This window comes from Podarcis muralis, chromosome 11, assembly GCF_964188315.1.
Source record: "Podarcis muralis chromosome 11, rPodMur119.hap1.1, whole genome shotgun sequence".
Classification (NCBI taxonomy): Eukaryota; Metazoa; Chordata; class Lepidosauria; order Squamata; family Lacertidae; genus Podarcis; species Podarcis muralis.
In genome coordinates, this window is record NC_135665.1 from 14,480,184 (window position 1) to 14,502,992 (window position 22,809).

Below are 22,809 nucleotides of genomic sequence, written 5' to 3' on the forward strand. Positions count from 1 at the left end.
TTGTGCAGCGGCGGTGCAGCGGCAGCGGGAGGCCCCATGAGCTAAAGTGGTGCTTCAGGTTAAGAACAGTTTCAGGTTAAGAACAGATCTCCAGAACAAATTAAGTTCTTAACCTGAGGTACCACTGTACTAAACTATTATTGGGCCCTGGTATCACCGCTCACAATGATTCTGCCGAAAAGTCCCCCCTCCCTTAACCAAAAACTCAGCCCACACTTTACAGTGCCTTTCTCCCATCAATTTTCTAACTGCAAAAAGTCCATTGTTGTTGTTTTTTTTAAATTGGATTTGTTGAATGATCTACTTTAGCCATGCAAGCATACCTTTTCAGTATGTGCTTGAACCCCTCCGAAAAGTAAAGGCACCGCCAGGGGCACAATCCCCCTGCTGCCACCTTTTGTGCCCTGGATACTCTGTCCCTTGATGAAAGTTCAGCGCAACCTGGACATTTGCAACTGATTGCTGCAATAAAACACAGCAACTTACTGATTCAACATCTTTAAAACAGAAGGGAGGCCTTATTCAGAGTCAATGCACTGTAAACCATCCCTGGCCATTAAAGGTTTGGAACTAGTGCCAGGCAGGGGTACAGCTCTGAAGGCCATTTGAGGCTGGGCCACTTGGCTATAAATAAATGGACGGGAGGAATAAGAGCCTAGTGTTCGTACCTATAAGGGAGGTGCTAATCTGCTTTGGGGGTTCTTTTTATAATGTTGATGCTGGCTTTTTGAATGTTTTTCCATAGCGTACGTGTGTGTGAGAGAGAGAGATGGGGACCACATGAGAGCGTATAAGAAACTGTGGTTTGGGTGTTTGGAATTTGCTACTGGCAAGTTTTTATAGTACGGAATCCAAGATAAATATCAGGTAGGCCTCTCTCTCTCTCTCTTTTGCATACATACTTTTCATTTGGAAATGTTTTTAAAATCTCCTAAAATGCAGGATGTTGCACCTGGTGTTCCAGAATTTGCTTAGGGAGGGAGACCTTTGGGATTCATCTTCGCACTATTTTTTTAAATTTCCTTGCCATTTTTGTTTAGCTAACGGCTGCCTTGATAAAAGCAGTGGTAAAAGCTTCCAGCTATGCAGTGGCTGTTTGCCCCATACCCAGAAACACAGAGGAGAGGTTAAGTTCATCACAGCTTCAAAACCAGGGATCGGCAACCTGTGGATTATAATTCCCATGATCTCTGATTATAGGCCACGCTGGACTGATGGAAGTTGGAGTCCCAACTGGAGGGTCCCAGGTACCCCATAGCTGCGCCAAAAGGCCCCCCAGGAACTTGCAGCATCAACTTGCCCCCACCCTATTATGCTTACTTTGTACTTATAGGTAAAGGTAAAGGGACCCCTGACCATTAGGTCCAGTCGTGACCGACTCTGGGGTTGCGGCGCTCATCTCGCTTTATTGGCCGAGGGAGCCGGCGTACAGCTTCTGGGTCATGTGGCCAGCATGACTAAGCCACTTCTGGCGAACCAGAGCAGCACACGGAAACGCCGTTTACCTTCCCGCCGGAGTGGTACATATTGATCTACTTGCACTTTGACGTGCTTTTGAACTGCTAGGTTGGCAGGAGCAGGGACCGAGCAATGGGAGCTCACCCCATCGTGGGGATTCGAACCGCTGACCTTCTGATCGGCAAGTCCTAGGCTCAGTGGTTTAGCCCACAGCGCCACCCGCGTCCCCTACTTTGTACTTATACAAGGCTGCAATAATACCAGAGTATACAAAAGGACCCTGGGTTTATATGAGAATGTTTACCGTTAGATGCAGCTTTTCAATATTGACTTTTAAACACAAATGTATTAGGAAGTAGCCTCACAAAACAAGCAGGCTTTGTAATGCAATATTAATTACATAGTCTTTTTTGTGGGAAATCATTCGTGAAGTTACTTCTGCATGCTAATTCACCAGAAAGCTTTGCCATGTAAGATGGTATATATTTCTTGTGAGAGGAGGCATGTCCTGAACTCCATCTGACTCTGATGGAAGGCTTTGCCTCTTTGAACAAGTGTGTGTTGAAACAAATGCATACCTTAATTGTAAAAGGGACATGTCAGGAAAGCTGCCAGTTCCAATTCATTTAATTTCAGTCAGTACAAATTGGCTAGCGTGTTTTGCTGGAGTTCATAACCTCTGAATTTCTATAGTCCTTGTGCATCTCTTATTAAAAGATGGAACCCTGGGAACACTTCAGCATTTCTCTATGGGCCTCCCAAACTGTTTGGAGAAGGGTAGCCCTTTGAAGTTGGCAGAGAGCCTCTGTGCTGCAAGGAGCTCGTATTCCTGAGTTTCTGCAAACAGCAGCTAGCTGAATCAGTGCCTACATTGGCTCAGCGGCATCCTTTAGGTAATTAAGGACCAAATGTGACAAGAAGAACAAATCCAGCTACTCGCCGCAGGAAAAAGTAGTCAGCAGCACAAACCACGATTAATCTGGGACCTATCCCTCCCAAACACTGATCCAGAGTCAATCCAGAGTTCGGGATACAACATTACTTCCAAATTTTGTCAATTAACAATATACATATAATTTTATATTTGTCCAAAGCTGTGATGCACCTATAGTCTAAAAAGCAATTAAATCTACCGGTACTTGACACAGAATTTTTACAAAATGATTCCAAAACAACACAACCAGTTACACATTTTATTTTTGGATGTTAGCTTTATTAGTTGTCTGAGATATCAGAGTGAGTCCTAAAACTACTCACTAGTGGGGAAAAAAAACTCATTAAGGATCAGGCTGATGGACCTCAGAAGGTAAAGAATGGGGAGTGGGGGGGGGGTGCTATGTGAATGGGGTGGAAGAACTGACAACAGCAGTTCCAGCTGGAGCTCAGAGTGATATATATATGATCTCTGCTTCCTCTTTTATCGTCTCCACAACCCTGTGAGGTAGGTCAGGCGGAAAGTGAACAATTAGCCCAAAGCAGGGATAATAGAATCTGTCGATTTCAGGTTCTCTCGGTTTCTCATTTTTTGCATCTTAAGTTCTGTCCTCCACATCAATTTGCATTTTTTATGACAAAAACCCTCTTGTAAATTTACCAGCAGTTAACTGTAAATTTCTCCTAAGATACATGTTTGTATGCAACTTTGCCTAATCTACATATTTTAATGGAGCAATTCCCTGTAATGGCATGCATGTTTGTATCTTATTTTCAGGACTATGTGCACACTTTACTCCAGTACAGTGGTACCTCGGGTTACATGTGCTTCAGGTTACAGACTCCGCTAACCCAGAATATGGGTTTGGCTGGAAAACTGTACGGTAAAATTTGGAGAAGTGAATTTTTGAAGGATGGCTTAAGTTTCTGTTCTCCTATGGTTTTGGAAAAACTGATTTGCCTTCAAAGGTGAACTGAATTGACACCCCACCCCACCCCCAATTCCCAAAGAGCTTCATGCTCCTGAGGATTTGAAATCTCTCCGGACCTTCTAACCATTCGGGCTGAATGTAGATATGTTAATAAAATGATTAAGAAAAAGAATAACAATCCCAGAATGGGGGGGGGGGGGAGAGAGAGAAGGGTCAAAGAAGGAGGGAAGAGTCACTGCTGATTATCCTCGCCCTTGTGAACCAGCCTAAAGTTCAGCATCCTGTTCCCAAGGAAGACCCAACACTCCCGAGAGTCTTCAAGTTACAGATAGGTAGCCGTGTTGGTCTGCCATAGTCAAAACAAAAAAAATTCCTTCCAGTAGCACCTTAAAGACCAACTAAGTTAGTTCTTGGTATGAGCTATCGTGTGCATGCAACACGTGTATCTGAAGAAGTGTGCATGCACACGAAAGCTCATACCAAGAACTAACTTAGTTGGTCTTTAAGGTGCTACTGGAAGGAATTTTTTTTGTTTTGAGAGTCTTCAAACAAGACATGAAGAACAGCCTTCCCCTACTGTATCCGCCCACTTCGCTTCTCAATTCCCCGCAGCTCACATTCAGGGACACACTGACTGCCACTGAACGTGGAGGTTCTACTTCTCATCCGTGCAAGCCCCGTGGCCTCTGTTTTCTGCCTGGCTGGCGGGCTAAAGGTAAAGGTACCCCTGCCCGTACGGGCCAGTCGTGTCCGACTCTAGGGTTGTACGCCCATCTCACTTAAGAGGCCGGGGGCCAGCGCTGTCCGCAGACACTTCCGGGTCACGTGGCCAGCGTGACGAAGCTGAACGCCGTTTACCTTCCCGCTATAAAGCGGTACCTATTTATCTACTTGCACTTAGGGGTGCTTTCGAACTGCTAGGTGGGACCGAACGGCGGGAGCTCACCCCGCCGCGGGGATTCGAACCGCCGACCATGCGATCGGCAAGTCCTAGGCGCTGAGGTTTTACCCACAGCGCCACCCGCGTCCCTATGAAGGGTTAAAGGCCGCGGCGGAGAAATCCCGCCTTCTGCGTTTAAGGATTGGATGCTACAGGCCTGGGCGGGGGGAGAACAACTACAAAAAAAAAAACCACACACACACACTACCCGGCCGAGCCTTCATTCATTGGCCGCCGCGGCTGCCACTCGCAGCTCCCTTCCGAAGCTCCTTTGCGAAGAGGCCGCCCCGCCGGAGCTTTGAACTGCTGCGCGCGGAGGCAGCAGCAGCGGCGGCGGTGAGTCTCGCTGAACCGAGCAAGAGCGAGTGAAAAAGGCCCCGAGCCCGAGCGCGCGCGCAAAATATACGGCCGAACAGAGAGCGGGCCTGAAACTGCGCGTGTTTACTCGCGTGTAAAAGGACTGGCGAGGAAGGACCCTCTTTTTTGTGAGGGGGGGGGACGGGACACAAGCGGGGCTGCGACGGGGCTTCTCCCCTCCCCCTCCACACTCCCTCCCCTCACAGGTGTGCAAAGCGCCTCCCGCTCCCCTTGGCGTGGCTGCCCCATTTTGAAGTGGGGGGCGAATTCGGTTCCCTGGTAGGCAGTGAGGGGAGGAGGGCTGGGGGGGGGCGATAAAAAAATAAAATTGCAAGTGCGAAGTTAAGGGGGGCGGCGGCGCGGGAAGAAGCCAACGGCCCCCCTCACAAGGCTCCTCTGGGCCAGGCGCCCTCATTGGCCTCGTCAGCGGCCCTGCTGGCCCAAGTTCCCGCGCTTTTCTCCTCAGGGGAGCCGCGCGCCGCCTGAGGGAGGCGACCGAGGCGGCGGCGGCTCTGGCGGCCCTGGAGGAAGGCGAAGGAAACCCCCGCCTTGGCCGGGGCCGGCAAAGCCCCATTGCAGCCGCTGGGGCTTACTCCCGAGTAGCCACGTTAATAGCCCTGAGGGAGAGAGGGGGGAAAGCGGGTGTGGGGTGAATGTGGCTGCGGCTACGTATGGGCGAGCTTTGAAGGGCAAGCGAGCATAAGCGGCTAGCCTGCCCAAAAAGGGGAAAATAGAGAATAAACAGCCAGGGCCACGACCTGCAATTGGCGAAGCCCAATACAGTGGCACCTCGGGTTAAGTACTTACCGTAATTCGTTCCGCAGGTCTGTTCTTAACCTGAAACTGTTCTTAACCTGAAGCACCACTTTAGCTAATGGGGCCTCCCGCTGCTGCGCCGCCGGAGCACAATTTCTGTTCTTATCCTGAAGCAAAGTTCTTAACCTGGAGCATTATTTCTGGGTTAGCAGAGTCTGTAACCTGAAGCGTATGTAACCCGAGGTACCACTGTAGTGATGCCAACTTTTATTCCCCCCCCCAAAAAAAACAACAACACCACCACCCCACACACTTGGTTAAATAAAAATCTGGCCTGGGTCACTGAGCAGCATTGGATATTGGATGGCTCGTTCTGGTCATAGAATCAGTTGGAAAGGGATCCCCAAGGGTCATCTAGCCCAACCCTCTGCAATGCCGGAATCTCAAATTAGTTCATACATGACAGACAGCCACCCAGCTTCTGCATAAAAGCCTCCCAAGGAAGGAGAATCCGTCACCACTTTTATTTCCCGCAGTGACATAGGAGCCAACTCCTAGGGGCCGAAATAAGATACTTGGGGGGTGGCCGTGGCCCCCAAAGTTAATGGGCATTGCCATTCAAATGGTGTGTGTGCGCTGAGTCATGCGATCAGTTGTGCAGGGCAGGGTTTACCCCCCCCCCCCCATATTTTATTCAAGTTGGCAACCCTGCTTGGAGGTATTGTGGGGAAATGTAAATGCTTCTTTCCATTGCTGCCTGGGTAGCTTGCCAGGGTGTACTACTGACAGAAGGTAAAGTACTGATTCAGGAGGATTTCACCCTGGGGTTTCCTCAGCCAGCAGTATGGAGTGCTCTGTTCTTCCTGCAGTAACCTGCATTTCTCTGCACTGTGTAGGGGAGCAGTATTCCCTCTGCCAGATTCTCTACTGGTTGTGTATGGGATGGGGGAACCAGTCCACCCTTCCTCTGCCAGCCTGCTCACTTGCTTGCATGGAATTATTGGTTGTCTCTTGCTACTAGGCCAGGGGTCAGCAACCTTTTTCAGCCGTGGGCCGGTCTGCTGTCCCTGAGACCATGTGGTGGGCCGGACTATATTTGGGGGGAGTGATTTCCTATGCCCCACAAATAACCCAGAGATGCATTTTAAATAAAAGCACACATTCTACTCATGTAAAAACACCAGGCAGGCCCCACAAACAACTCAGAGATGCATTTTAAATACATTCTGCTCATGTAAAAACACGCTGACCATCCGTGGGCTGGATTGAGAAGGCAATTGTGCTGCATATGGCCCACGGACCTTAGGTTGCCTACCCCTGTACGAGGCTAATATATGATATACAAGACTGCTATAGGCCCAGTCAGACTTAGGGCTCCTGTACCCTTGTTAGGAGGGACACGGGTGGTGCTGTGGGTTAAACCACAGAGCCTAGGACCTTGCCGATCAGAAGGTTGGCGGTTCGAATCCCCGCAATAGGGTGAGTTCCCGTTTCTTGGTCCCTGCTCCTGCCAACCTAGCAGTTCGTAAGCACGTCAAAGTGCAAGTAGATAAATAGGTACCGCTCCGGCGGGAAGTTAAACGGCATTTCCGTGCGCGGCTCTGGTTCGCCAGAAGTGGCTTAGTCATGCTGGCCACATGACTTGGAAGCTGTATCCCGGCTCCCTCGGCCTATAGAGCGAGATGAGCGCCGCAACCCCAGAGTCAGCCACGACTGGACCGAATGGTCAGGTGTCCCTTTACCTTTACCTTGTTAGGTGTATAGAAGAGGGAATTTCATGACTAGCTTGTCATGAAAGGTTTTCATATACTGTACAGTATATACTTAAATGCTGGCTCTTTAAGAGCTTGGAGGTGTTGCTTCAAGGCAAGTAGTGTGTGTCATACTCATTTCCTGCTCTCCAAGGAGCTTACATTCTTTGCAGTCTTTGTGTACACGTCTGTCCTCTTGCAGACATCTGTCCCACCGGTCTTGGAACTGTTTAAAATGGTGAATGATAGCACACAACATATAGTCAGCATGAGCATCATTCCATCTATAGCTGATTCTGTTGATCTGGTGCCTGTCAGCTGGGCAGGGTAACAGGGCCACCCACAGTTAAGAGGAGGTACCTGCATACTTGGGAGTCCCCCCAGTATGTTGGAAAGTAGTAAGTTAGTAAATTAAAAGAAAAACAGCCACCGAAAATGGACTGACACATCATGCTCAGTGGCTTTAAAAGTCAAATGTTGAGAGAAAATGGGGGTGTGAGGGAATTACTTGAGCCCCTAAAAAGTTCATTGTACTGGAGAAAAGGCTGGGGGAATTCATGCTGCAAAGTTAAAGAACTTATTTCCATGCACTATATGGTGAGGTTTCAGGAGGAGAAAGGGTGCTGGTTCCCACACTAAAAAGCTCCCCTCTACCTGCTATATAACACATTCAGGTTCAGAATCGGAACTGAGCACAATGGGGGAAGGTTTTTTTGGGGGGGTAGGTAGCGAAGATAGCTTTCCTTGCCACACTGTTACCAGTTTTAGCCTTTGCTAACAAGGCTCCTGGTCGAGGCTGGTTGTTAGGGGCTATTGGGGAATGCCCTGCAACATTAATATGACAGGAAAGGAGAGCTGAAATATTGTAAAATGTAATGAATGCCGTAAGTTAATAAACTGCATCCCAAGTTCAGCACTTTACATTTTTCTCATTTGCAAACAGGAGGATGTGGTTCTGTTGTCAGCCTCTTGAGCAGTGATTGGGAGGGGGGGCCTGCTTTTACTTTTAATAACCTGACACAGTTACTTAGTAAGTGAAACTTCTGTGGATCGGCCTGCAAAGGAAGCAAAAAGACTAGATATATCAACAATTGCTTTAATTTTGAAGACTGTTTTTATTTGTAATGTATAACTTTTGGTATATTTTGCTGATCTGCAGGTGCAAAGTAAGATGCCTCAATAAACAAAATGAGCACGTTTGGTGATTTTGATTCACAGATTTAAGTTGATGTCAAGAATCGCTTCAGCAGAGGTAACCTTAATGGTTTAATTCAGTCTATTATTTTTGTTTTAGCTGAAGATTAGTTTTCAGAAAGCAGAAACTCCATTTCTTTATTTTTATGATTAAAGAATGATAGAATTGTTCCCTGAATGTTGTGTGGTCATTATTTTTCCCCATTTCGATCTTTTGCAGTGTTTTGGGGTTTTAGTATTTTCAAATGTTCTGCTGGTGACAGTGATCCCTTCCATAGTACAGCAGTTATTGAAGAGAAGTTTGGGAAGTTATTATCTTGCCAGCAACAGTAACATACTTCGTGAAGGGGTTTCTTAAATTTTTCTCTCCCCCCACACCAATTTTGTTGGCAATATACAGTTCAGGCTGATGATTGATCTGCCACTGCCATCTTTTGGATGGAAACAGATTTGCTAAATAAATACTGCAGTTTTTGCCCTCTTGTGGACTGGCATTTATTTTATTTTATTTTTTAAAAAACCCAAACATTGTAGTCCTTAAGCCACTTTTTCACAAAGGAGGTTATTTTAGACAAAATTGTTTCTCTATTATCCATTATTTTCCTTCATTATTTTTCTGCACAGAAAATATACTTTTGAAATGTGGATTTGATGTACACTGTATAAATGGTTTAGTTATAGTTTTATCCTGAATTAATTAAATCATCTTTAAATGGTCTTTTATCTCATAATTATTTTTCTATCTCCAGATCATGGAGGTTTTAGAGAATTTATTTAGGAAAATTATTGTAACTGTAGAAATAGTTTTACTGATATGCTTAATTCATTTTGTAATTATCAGGTCTTAAATCACTCATTTTAAAGAATATTTTCATGTAAGTGCAACTGATGTTAGTGAAGAGAGTTAAGTTTATGTTGCTGCTTCCAACTGAAATTAAGGAGTTTTGAAACATTTGGCTGGAATTTACTTAGTCTGGAGTAGGTGTGTAGATACATCTTATTATTATTTTTTTTAAATCTGCCTGCAGCAGGAATTAGGGATGGGCGATATATCAGTATAATGACCTAAACTTGTTTGAAGTTCATATTGTGATATTGGTTTCATAATTTTTGACCTGGAAATATATCATGAATCATGGTTTGTGTGTGTTTGTCATGCAGGGAAAAACAGAAAAGCTAGTCAATGCCTCTACATAGCTCCATCCTTATTTTAGACATTGTGATATGTCAGTATCTTGCAGTGTTTAGCTGGTGATATATCAAGATGTTTAAAACCAGATATCACCCAGCCCTAGCAGGAATCCTACTGAAGTGAGGGAAAAGAAAACAATATTGGGTTTAAAACAGCCTAATATTTTGTTCGCTACAGCGTCAATGAATTTGGTTGCCTAAGGACAGGAGCACACATGGTGTTGAGAGCCTGCCTGTTTGACAGAAGAACCTCAACCTATAGTTGGGGAACCTGGGAAAAGTGGAATGGCATAAAATGTGACTCAAGTGTTACAGGAGGAAGACAGCTCTTTTAGTCTAACTCCACTGCCAAACAATTGAACGCTGTTTCACCAGTGCAGCTGCATTGATGCGTTGGGGAAGTGTGAATGAATATCCTTCAGCCAAATGTCATTGTCCATGCTTGAGGGGTGAACATTGCCTGGCCAATGGAAATCAGGAAGCTTGTGAGAACTGTCCAAATGCTGAATCATCCCATTGCCATCCCATTTGTGAAGAAGTGCAATGGCCTGTTTGCTTTTCTCCACTCCTTTGAGGCAATGTGCCCCCCAACCTACCATTCCATTTTCTCTAACATCTCACACCAGATTATGCAGATGCCAGGAAACTGCCATAGGCACTAGTCCAAATTGTGAAACACTGCCAAAGGAGAGGTTATGGCTTCAACCTGGGAGCTTTGTCCAGATTTTAGCATGTGCAGATACACAAGAACATGGCAGAACTAGTTGCAACAAAATAATAGAGACAGGTCACCAACTTAATAGGCTGATGATCACCAGCTTTTCATTGCTCTAGATTTTGCTTATATTCCCATGCCACAAAGGATATGGCCACTATCCAAAATAAATAGGTGCTGAGCTTGCCTGCTGAGGCTCAGAAATACAATCCCCAAGTGCAAAACTGCAGTAACTGTTGAATGAGAAATGGGTGAGGATCCATTGAAGGGAGAGAGAGAGAAGTTCTGGCAGCTGACAATGGGCATTGGCTGGAAATAGGAAAGGCCAGCAAATAAATGTTGTTGTTAATATAATAGTTCACTAGCTGCCTAATACCATCCATCTGTACACAATCTACATCAAATTGAAAACACACAAACGTTAACACTACACTGCATCTGGTTGAGTTTTGACCTAATATGTTGAGTGAGCTCATTATGGGTTGGTGCATATGCACCCAAAGGTTAATGCCCTCAGGCATCCCTCAGAAGACATAACTAAGATGCTAAAAGGATGAGAAATAAGACCACTGTCTTTACTGCTGGAACTGCCTGTGAAACTCATGGCACTCAAATAAGCAAGCCCGGAAGACAAAAGTTAGCAGCCTCAGAAGGTGGTGAACTCTTCTTCATTGGAGTTTTTTAAACAAAAGTTGGATGGCCATCTATCAGGGATTCTTTAGCTGTGATTCCTGCATTGTAAGGGGTTGTGATCCCCTCCAACTCCATAATTCTTTGATTCTATGTGCAGTCTGTCCTATTGGACTTGACAGTGCACCAGCCTTGTTCCTGTGTGCCCAGTACCAGGTGCATTTGCAAAGAAAGCCTTTGGCTTAACTCTAAAAGGAGATAACATCCAAAGAGATAGTAATTGTCTTAGGAGTGAGACTGTGCTCACTAAAGGGAGACCAAATGTAGCAGTAGAAATGGCTTAGAGACCGACCATTTCCCCACAGTGTGCCACAGGATTACAAAAAGGCATTAAGAACTGAAACGCTGCAGTATAGGAGCACGGAATACTTGTAATATCTGTACAAGTGCCTGTTGAATCAGGCCAGTGGTCCTTCTAGTCCAGCATATTGTTCTCACAGCTGCCAACCAGGGGCACTGAGTTTTATTCTTAAGGTTGAGTTTTAAGAATGGTTTAAGAACCCTTTCAAAAAGAGATCTAGACTGCAGCTTGTACCAGGTTCTGAAGAGCAGAACCTTTCTTGCTGACAGCAAGATTGGTATAGTGGATATGTCCAGTGTTCATATTTTGTATGTGGCAGGGACTCTGAGCGTGGAAAACATAAAATTACGGTACTTGTCTAGGTCTTACTCAAAGGTTGAGGTGCAATGATTGGTTAATTATAACTCTAAGGTCAGGATCCACCAGTAAAGACGAAATAAAAGTTGTATGATCATGCAGGTATTTGGCAGAGAGTACATCTTGCTTCAGGGACTCAGGTGGCGCTGTGAGTTAAACCACAGAGCCTAGGACTTGCTGATCAGAAGGTCGGCAGTTCGAATCCCTGCGATGGGGTGAGCTCCATTGGTCTGTCCCTGCTTCTGCCAACCTAGCAGTTCGAAAGCATGTCAAAGTGCAAGTAGAAAAATAGGTACTGCTCTGGCGGGAAGATAAACGGCGTTTCGGTGCGCTGCTCTGGTTTGCCAGAAGCGGCTGAGTCATGCTGGCCACATGACCCGGAAGCTGTACGCTGGCTCCCACGGCCAATAAAGCGAGATGAGCTCCGCAACCCCAGAGTCGGCCACGACTGGACCTAATGGTCAGGGGTCCCTTTACCTTTACTTTACATCTTGCTTCAGTTCCCTGACTGGCTATATATTCACATACAGACTTGAGTAGGCTGCTATTTCTTAGACTCAGTTCTTCCGTGGGGCAGCTATTTAATGACTTCAAACAAATATTGATGGTGCTATGTGTAAATGCCATTGGATTGAGGAAATGTGTACATCCAGGGAGACCTTGGACCCTTCTTTTAAGGAGTACCCAGCAATATATACTAACACCCTTTTTATTTTGGGTTGTTCCTGTACTCAAAGGAGGAACACCGTCTTGCAGGTGCATAGTTATATATCTTAGCACTTCTGGCTTGAATGCTTTTTATTTTCTGGCTATTTTCAGACACTACAATGTAGACTTTACATAGTATTTAGTTGCTTAGTGTTAGGTTTTGGCAGCATTGATCTTGGCAGATACCTAGAGGCGTCAGTTGCCTCTGATCCTAGTATAGCTCCTGCACTGAGAGGGAAGACTTCAAATGTTGTACTTCATTCTTGGCACTTTTTTCTTTCAGTTACATAGTACTTTCCATCTATAAATTTCAGTGGACTTCACTTCTATTAACAACTTGACATTTATTATTCGATAAAATTTGCATTTTAATTAAAACAGTATATTTATAATAAATAATTTTTTTGTTTTACTATTTTGTTTTACTTTATTTTGTCTCAAATTCATTTATTGTGTTGTAGACTAGAGATGCATGTGTTGCAACCTTAGAAAATTTGGCTTTCCCATTTTCACTGCTTTTCAGATTCTTTATTCACATTTTTTAATGTACAAAAACACATGAAGCTAATTCATGTTCTTGGTATTAAAGGAAGTTCAGTCTACATGTTAATATATAGTTTCGATTTTATGTTCTTTTCTATACATCATAAAGTGCTTTAAAATAAACTAGAATGTGATAAAGGAGACCACATCAAAGGAATGGTTTCCTTTGCTTTTAATTTTGCTTTTCATTTTTTTCTTACTACTGTCACTCTGAAGATGCTTACTTTGTGGACTCTTTTCTGTGAAGTTTGAAAAACTTCATTTGCTGATTTAATTTAGTGTGCTCCTCTGTATCCTCTCTCTTACTGACTCAAGGCTTTCACAATATCTGAGGTTACAGATAGTCTCTGTATCCTATGCAACCCATGATTGTAGCTTTTGGGTGTACTGTAGGGAACTGCCTTTAAAACTTGACAAAAGTTACTGACTATAATGTTACAATTCAGACACTAATCCAGATAGCTTACTTGATGGAATAAAGTTAATCCGTTCCATGTTAGAAATGCTGCTTACAGCCTCTGAAAGATGTAACAAATACCCCATGCCTAAACTCCACAGGGTTCCCCACTTCCTAAAAGTATAGAACAACAAGCACTTGACTGGGTGGTTCTGAGGCAGGAGCAAGGCTTTATTTTGTTCTCTCCCCAAAAGCAGCTGGAGTAACTGGAGGAGAATTATAATTGTCTAGAACTCCTCAGTCAGTGGTAATTTTGTAGCAGCATGAAATGTAATAGGAATACAGACTCAACGGTTACAGTTAATATGGGGGGAGGGGAGGAGTCTACCCATGCAGTAGTGTAGGCATTAATTGGAGGAACTTAATTGTAACTGAAAATAAACCAGAGGGAATAGTATTTCATTGTCAATGGCATAGGTTACGTGACCTTTCCCATCTATAATATATGCTAACAAACTCAGTTAAGGTCTAATGTGTCAGGCAACCTGATCCTATGGAGCCTTTTTCAGCTGCTGCTGGGGCAGCACAAGCAGGATTCTATTGTTTTCATGCTCGGCATCTGTGTGGTACATCAAGTCAGTCTTCACAGTCTTGCTTTCATTTGGAAGACTGAAAAGGCCTTTTCCAAGAGAATATTCTAGCTCTGTTTGCACTTTCAAAACATGTTCACTGAATACAGGGGAAGTGGGATTCTGTGCTTGCCATCTTGGCTCCCAAGCTCCATAAGCAGACGGTATGAGTTAGGCCCCATATACATTTAACAGTACAGGAGTGGACTCAATACAGATTGAGGTTGAATCCTGACAAGACAGAAGTACTGTTTTTGGAGGACAGGAGGTGGGCAGGTGTGGAGGACTCCCTGGTCCTGAATAGGGTAACTGTGCCCCTGAAGGACCAGGTGCGCAGCCTGGGAGTCATTCTGAACTCACAGCTGTCCATGGAGGCGCAGGTCAATTCTGTGTCCAGGGCAGCTGTTTACCAGCTCCATCTGGTATGCAGGCTGAGACCCTATCTGTCTAACGAGAGTGGTGCATGCTCTAGTTATCTCTCGCTTGGACTACTGCAATACGCTCTATGTGGGGCTACCTTTGAAGGTGACCCAGAAACTACAACTAATCCTGAATGCGGCAGCTGGACTGGTGACTGGGAGCAGCCACCGAGACCATATAACACTGGTCTTGAAAGACCTACATTGGCTCCCAGTACGTTTCCAAGCACAATTCAAAGTGTTGGTGCTGACCTTTAAAGCCCTAAATGGCCTTGGTCCAGTATACCTGAAGGAGCGTCTCTACCCCCATCATTCTGCCCGGACACTGAGGTCCAGCGCCGAGGGCCTTCTGGCGGTTACCTCGCTGTGAGAAGCCAAGTTACAGGGAACCAGGCAGAGGGCCTTCTCGGTAGTGGCACCCCGCCTTGTGGAATGCTCTCCCACCAGATGTCAAAGAGAAAAACAACTACCAGACTTTTAGGAGACATCTGAAGGCAGCCCTGTTTAGGGTAGCTTTTAATGTTTAACAGACTATTGTATTTTAATATTTTGTTGGACGGGGTAAAAATACATAATAATAATAATAATAATAATAATAATAATAATAATAATAATACACACAATTGGGATCTCCTGTCTTTTGATTTGTGCTCTGCAAATAACATGGATACTGTTCTGGAATATTTTATCACTCTTAAGTTATTAAAGGCATTTTGCTATTTCTAATCTTATAGAAATGATTAAGCAAAGATCAATCTTCATTCCTCTCCCTCCCTCCTTCCCTCTCCCTCCCTGCTTTCTTCCAGTTGTGATGTTTTGTTTTTTCATAGTTTCAAGAGGAGGCAGAAAACTACTTCCCATTCCCTATTCCCAATCACCCTTCTCAATTTTTTTTTGGCCAGAATTCGCTCAATGGACCTATTTTTTAAAAGAGTTGAATGGGGAATCAGCTTAGGGTTGTGGATTTGGAGTAGGGAAATGGTGATGTTTCCCCAACCCTTTCTCCGTTCAAAATCACTTGCAAAGCTTTTTTGTTTATTCAAAATACAGTTTTCTTTCACACAAGCTTGCATGTAATGTGTAGTTTGCCAGACTAAATTAGGATGCTGACTCTCTGAAAATTGGGGGGGGGGGGGTGTCAGGACTGGTAAAGTGTTGGGATTTCTGAAACTAGTCTTTAAACTAGTCTTTAAAGAATTTAAAGACTTTGTAGTTCAGATGGTCTCTTTCATTTGAGTGCCATCAAGGTTGAGTGGCGTTTGTTTTAAGCAGTGTGCTGCTTAAACAGCCTGTAGGCATAGTGTTGAGTTCCTTCCTTGATTTCACTTAGTTTTGGTAATGCAGAAATTCTTTGCTTCCCTCTAGGGAAGTGGCAGACTTCTTTGAGAGGTATACATGGAATGAGTGAAATCATTGCTTTTCTTGGCCTCTTGGGAAGTATATAGGTATATTAGAAAGTTATAATGAAGAAATGGAAAAAGGGATTTCCTCATTGGTTTCCATGTTCATTTACTACTAAGATGTCATATACAGTAAAGAGCATTTGAAGTCTCTTTTTGCCAAGTATCCAGAAGCTGTTTGTGAATATGGCCTTATTTTCAAAAGTAAGTCATAGTTCCCTTGGGTCTCTTGCTTTTTGTTTTTTTAATTTATCATTGTAAGACCCTAGACTCTCTGGTGCTAACAGAACTGGTATTGGTAGTAAATATAATTTACTGTTTGGATATCTGTTTAAGTTGCCTTAAACCTTAGCACATAGCAAATTCAAGTGGAGCACTTAGCATGAGAATTCCTGTGGTAAATAACATTGTAAAGCACCATGTGCAGTGATAGAAATGCTCTGTCTTTCCCTCTCTAAAGCACACACTTAAGCCTTCTTTATGAAAAAGACAATGAGTGGCGTTCAACTAAGTTTACTCAGAGTAGACATATTGAAATTAATGGACCCAACTTAGTCATATTAATTTCAGTGGGCCTTCTCTGAGTAAAACTCAGTTCACTACTATCGCATGTTAATTTTTAACATGTTAATTTTTTTAGATTTCACCTGTAGCAAATGAGGGTATCTGACAGCTCCCTTGTTGAGAATATATAAAGAAAAAGTTTTTACAGGTGATGGATAGTTTAAGCTCTCTGAGGTAAATAGAAAATACATTTTTGAGAACATTACTGTGCATGTTCAGGTGCATAAAACTGACAGTGTCAAATGACAGACTCCTTAAAAGTGCCTAGTAGAGCAGCTGCAAATTAGTAGCAGAGCTAAACAATGCAAATCTCTAATGGCTAATTAACATATTTCCCTGGACCAGTTGCACAATACCGAGACTGTTGAGAGACAGGTAAAAGATCACATTTGGAAAATATGTTTACTAAAACATGGAGGTCATAATGCTCAACCAATTTTCACTATAGTGTTGCTTTTTATATAAAGCATCGGCATCCTCTTTATATGGCTGAAATGCTAGCTTAAGATGTTCTTAATGTTACTCATTCAGATTTTCTGGATAATTGAAAAGCCAACTGTGTTTTGGCTTATTAGCCTTCTTCAGTGGCCTTGGCTTTTTTCAGCATCCTTTATGCTGAGTTCAGATTATCCAAAAACACACACATTGTTTTGGGGAAAATATGTTTAATGAAAAACCAAATCAGCCATTTTTTTTCCGAATTGTTAAACTAAAAGCTATCTTCTGCTCACCAAATTATATCCCAATATCACCCTTGTTGTGTCAAGATCAAAAGTAATTATATCCAGATTGCAAGAATTTGCAGTCATCTGTTAAAAAAAATCTAATCTTATCTCAATTTATAAATGTATATATTTGCTAATGTAAAATTGTAGGACTCAGTGGTTATTAGTTGTTTCTGTGAACTCATGTAAAATTATATGCTATTAAAGGACCAAATGGGACGCGGGTGGCGCTGTGGGTTAAAGCCTCAGCGCCTAGGACTTGCCGATTGAAAGGTCGGCAGTTCGAATCCCCGCGGCGGGGTGCGCTCCCGTCGTTCGGTCCCAGCGCCTGCCAACCTAGCAGTTCAAAAGCACCCCCAGGTGCAAGTAGATAAATAGGGACCGCTTACCAGCGGGAAGGTAAACGGCGTTCCGTGTGCTGCGCTGGCTCGCCAGATGCAGCTTGTCACGCTGGCCACGTGACCCGGAAGTGTCTTCAGACAGCGCTGGCCCCCGGCCTCTTAAGTGAGATGGGCGCACAACCCTAGAGTCTGTCAAGACTGGCCCGTACGGGCAGGGGTACCTTTACCTTTAAAGTACCAAATAATTCCATTGTACACCTGACCTTACAGTGTTAATCAAGTTTCTTGCTCTATTCCATAGATTCATAGAATTTCCATGTATTCTGTAAAGACTCTCAGTGACAGCAATAATCAATATTCCATTCACATATATCTTAATACAGTGTAATAGCCATAATGGCAAGAAGCGCGGCATAACTCCTTGGAAGATTATATCTTTGAATTTTAAAATAACAGATATCCATTCTTTATCCTCATTTAAGTCCATAGAGCCAGCCACCTGACCTTCCTTTTTCAATGTGCATATAATTGTTTCCCTGACCACAAGAAAGATTAAGCTCAGGATAGGAGAACACAAAGTTGTATTAGGACCCAGAGCTTCATGCACCATTGGTTAAACATTTTATAGAACACGGTGTTAAATCTCTAACATTTTGTTGCATTAAGAAGGTAAGAATTTGAAGGTCTAGTTTTAACTAATTCACTTCAGTTAGAGGAACTGCTTGAGCCACATCTAAAGGATTGTTTTACTTGTGAAGAGTTTATGGTCTACATATTACACCTGTGCACTAGTTGTGCTTCTGATTGATGCAGTTTTGATATTATTCATGGTGCATTTTGTTCTTTGCAAGGAATCATAGAATCAGGGCTGTTTTTCTAGAAAAAGAGGTGCTTCTCTTATGCCACCACCCTTCGTCGCACCAATTGCCACCTGCAGCCTCCATCGCACAAAGCACCATGTTTTATAGGATAAATAAGTATGCTTTTTGTTCTTCACTGCTGCAATGGCCCTTCAGCAACTGAATGCTCATTATCTTTTTTCCCTCCAATAATTGACTAATAAAGAATAGGAACTATAGTTTGACTTAATCCAGATCCATAAAAAACTTTAATAGTAATTGCAATGAAAACAACATGGCCTTTATGTATACTTCCTTTGATATATATATATAATGCAGACATTGTTTGAACACTAGCCACCAAGTTGAATTGTTGCTTTCCCCACTTTGAGTAGTATCCAAATTCATAAAAATGTATGGAAAAATACTGTTTTCTGTTATTGTTGTTTCTCTACCTCTAAAAAAACCTCAGCCAACATCAAGATTGGCAACTACATATAGGTTGCTAAGCAAGGTGTTGCTTTCTATTTCTTTTTCTGGCAGCAACAAATTTCTGAATATAAATATTCCCTTCTGTTGATTCACCAGGGCTGTCTACAAATCATGCCCCCCACCTAATGAAACTGGTACAATGTGACAGACATCTGAGCTAGACGAGAATCTGGTGGTGTGGTACTTTGAAACTCCAGCAGGGTCTGGAGCCTCTGATTGACTATGAAGACAGCTAGCCAGAGGGGGGTGGAGACAGCACTTTTTCTGTTTCTAAGAGAGTGTTCAGACAGGGAGATAGTTTGAGGAGAAGAGCTAGAGAGAGAGAGAGAGAGCTGGAGAGTTGGTTCTGATCTGTGTGTAACATCCACTCTGAGGAAAATGTCTATAGCTAGAGAAAGGAGTCTCTGAGCTTAGAAAGAAAGACAGTGTTTAGTGTCTTGTTGTATTTGTAATCTTTCTTATTTGTTCAACTTCTGCCTGAGTCTCCACGTATCAAAGTTTAACCTCACACAAAAAGATAACCTGTGGCGACTATAGGGTATATGGAGGGGGGTTTGCCTCATAGGATGTGGAGCCCTGCCCTAGTTCTCTTGTCCCTTTGATCTTGTCCCTACCCCTAGTAGCCAAAGCTAGAGAGCCTAAAGTTTATGCACCCCACTTCCCTGAGTGGCAAGAAGATGAGGAGTAGAGCTACAGAGTTTAATTTCCCTTTGGATGAGACAGCATTGGGGGCTTATTGCACCTTTTGTAATAATGTTAACAAATATCCAAAATGAGGGGGTGAGCAGGTAGGAATCTAGGGAGGTAGTGTTGTCCGCACCTGGGTCATGACACCCAGGTATCAGCAGCAGTTATCTGTAAAGGAAGTATTGGTTTGCCCCAAAGCATGCTCTTCAGTCACTGCTTCTTCTAAGCTAAAGGTCGGCAACCTAAGGCCCATGGGCTGGAAGCAGTCCATGAGGGTCGCTTAACCGGCCCATGAGGTGCCCCCGAACCAACCTTTCCAGAGCCCCGCATGGGGACTCTCTTCCGGGGCTCTGGAAATCGCTTCTGCGCATGCCCAGACACAAAAAATTGCTTCTGCGCAGGCGCAATTTTCGGCATCTGGGCATGCACAGAAGTGATTTCCGATGCTGCGGACATGCGCAGGATGTGATTTTTGGCGTTGTGCTGCTCCAGTCCATCCCACGGAGGATGTCTGTGGGAGTGATCTGGCCCATGCCCGGTAAGCCTTGCTGATCCCTGTTCTAAGCAGTGTTTGAGAACTGTGATCAGATCTCCTGTATCTTTAATTAGGCAGCTCTGAGATTGGGATGTTAGGGAGGGCTTTGTTAAGCTTTTCCCCAGTGTAAATCTCATCATGCCCCTTAAGCTCCTAGTTTCTTGGTTAGGGAAAATCATTTTATCCATAAGTTTTCTTTAAAAAAGCAAATGGCACCTGAGTGGATGGGTATCTGCAAGAGTGAATAGATTTTAAAAGACCCACGAGCCCCGAGTATGATGGCCCCAATGTGAATTGGAGGGCCCCGTTTACTTTTTTTTTAAAAAAAGAGCTAGGAGCTCTCAGGCAACTGGCTCTCAGGTTTCTCATTTAATTTGCTTTTCAGAATTTTCCATCTTGCTACTTAAAATGCAACTCCAAGCTCCTTTTCTTTGCCACACATACATACCACATTAATTTGTCTTGAGTCATACCTTGATTTGTATACATGCCCTAGCTAGTAGTAGCAGTAGTAATACAGTAGTCTACACCTTAACGGGTGTAGACTACTGTACTACTACACCTTATACAACTGGCAGAGTATTCGTCGGCCCTGTATCCTTGGTAAATACAATAAATTTCCACCATGTGGCATAGTTTTTTGTGGTTTTTCTGCAATACAGATTTTTGTTCCAATGGCATGAACAATCTTTGTTACTTTCTGGCTTACATCTTAGAAATTTTTTTGGCTTAGCATTAGCTGTGATCTTGATCTTACGTGTTGGAGAAACTTGGCTGTCATGAACCAAATGGCAACTTGTGGGTTCCTCACATCATGGGTGTAGCCAAGGGGGGCAGCTGACCCCCCTAGATCAGGGGTCTGCAACCCGCGGCTCCGGAGCCGCATGTGGCTCTTTTACACCTTTGCCGCGGCTCTGGGGCGGATACTAGTGAGGGGAGGAGGTGCATTGTGCGCCCCGACACTCCCCACTGTGGCGGGCGCTGTACTGGCTGTGACATCGCATGGGGGCGGTGCGTGCGTTAGTCACGCACCGTCCCGACGTCACCTTCCCGCCCGCTGTCAGATCGGAGGGCAGCGGTGCACATGCTTTAAATGTTGCAATGGTTTTGTGGCTCCCAGGTTTTTTTCCCTTCGGAAACGGGTCCAAGTGGCTCTTTTTGTCTTAAAGGTTGCAGACCCCTGCCCTAGATCAAGTAAAACAATAGAAATACTTAACTAACTCACCAATCACGTCAGTTCTGCCCCTCCCACAAAGTCCTTGCCCCCCACATACAAAGTCCTGCCGCACAACAAAAATCCTGACTATGCCCATGTCTCACATCACCATCATGTAAACAAATAAATCTGCCCTAGGGGGGCATGGAAAGTGAATTTATTATTATTATTAATTTATTTATTGAGTTTATATACCATCTTATACCTGGAGGTCTCAGGGTGGTTCACAGAATAAAATCAAAATATAAAACCACAAAATACATAATCAAAATAAAAACAACCCAATAACACCCTGCTCCCCCCAAAAACCCACATTTTGAAAGGGAATAGGATGTCAATCAAATCAACCAAAGGCCTGGTTAAAAAGGAACGTTTTTGCCTGGCACCTAAAGGTGTATAATGAAGGTGCCGGGGCAACTTCTCTGGGAAGAGCATTCCACAGAAGGGGAGCCATAGCAGAGAAGGCCTGTTCTCATATTACCACCCTCTGGGCCTCTTGAGGAGGAGGTAAACGAAGAAGGGCCTCACTCAGAAGATGATCTCAGGGTCCGGGTACATTTATATGGAAAGAAGCAGTCCTTGAGGTGTTGCGATTCTGAGCCGTTAAAGGCTTTATAGGTCAAAATCAGCACTTTGAATAGGTTATTGCAATTTCTAGGAAGTAAGAAAAAGGATAACCTGCCTTCTCTCCATGTGAAACATTAATTTGTGGTTGAATTCTGATGTGGTCATAGAACATTCAGATATGTATCTTACATGGAAAGTTGTGATTTATGATATTTTAAAAGACTTCTGATTTGTGAATTCTGGGAATTAGCAGTATTGCTCTTGTTCCAAACATGTGGTTTCTGGGTGAAGTATTGCAGCCCAAGGGTGTCTTAAGTTTAAAAAATAGAATTCGGACTGTGTATTTGTTTCCCAAAGGTTACAGTTTGTACATGCCTCTGTGTGTGTGTGTCTGTTTCCTTAACTATTCATACCAGAATGCTGTTTCACTGCTGGTTTAGCAAATTATTGATTAGAAAATAGTAAAAATGCAGGAACATGATAACAGTTTTTTTCAATATATTGTAATGATTATTATTCTTCCACTTCTACACAGAAATGTTCCATTTTAGGAGCCAATAGATTCACATGCATCATGCAAACTGCAAACATTTTTAATCATGTATCTCACCATGTGTTAAATGTTAGCAAAGTGTTACTGGTTTTTTTTTAATCACAGAAGAGCTTTCTCATACCTCTTTTTAACTATCAAGGTGAGGGGATGGCCAAAGATACTAGAGTCACTAAATTCAGCTTCGACTTTTGGCTGCACAAGACTATTGAATGGGGTCAGACAAGCACTTCAGAATCTCAGCAAGATGTCTGCCTTCACTTGCCTGAATTACAGGAATTTCTACTACAGATTTATGGAGCTTTGAAACATATGGTAAGTGAATTAACTGGAAGAATGAACTGTTTTGAAGACTGTTACAGAAACGTTCTGCACCCCACATTTTGACAAGACAGAAAGCTAACAGTAGCAGAGAGCCTTGTAGCATTGACCTAATGTATTGCTGGATCACAGAAGCAAATTGGTGAAACAGCCACAGGTAATGCAAACAGGAATGCGTTTCCTGTGTTCCTGATTTATTGTGAAAGGAGCTTTTTCTTTTTGATTGGTTATGTTCTCACATGAGATTTCCTACTCAGCACAGTAACCTTTTTAAAAATACTTTAAAATAAACAAGTATTTG

General features: G+C 43.5%; 1 protein-coding gene across 8 annotated transcripts in view; it reads left to right on the forward strand.

The window, feature by feature from the left end:
• Positions 1–4,476: 4,476 nt before the first annotated feature.
• FANCC (FA complementation group C) overlaps positions 4,477–22,809 on the forward strand; it is a 72,028-nt gene continuing 53,695 nt past the window's right edge. For 4 of the 8 annotated variants that reach the window (XR_013394628.1, XR_013394629.1, XR_013394630.1 and 1 more), the window contains exons 1-3: positions 4,478–4,599; positions 8,287–8,379; positions 22,296–22,502. Coding sequence is in view for 5 of the 8 variants with exons in the window: in XM_077936067.1 (XP_077792193.1) it covers positions 8,356–8,379; positions 22,296–22,502 (231 nt within the window). In the remaining 3 variants the exon portion in view is untranslated. Of the gene's footprint in view, positions 4,600–8,286; positions 8,380–22,295; positions 22,503–22,809 lie in introns of all 8 variants that reach the window. The other 4 variants (XM_077936069.1, XM_077936068.1, XM_077936070.1 and 1 more) reach the window with 4 other exon arrangements.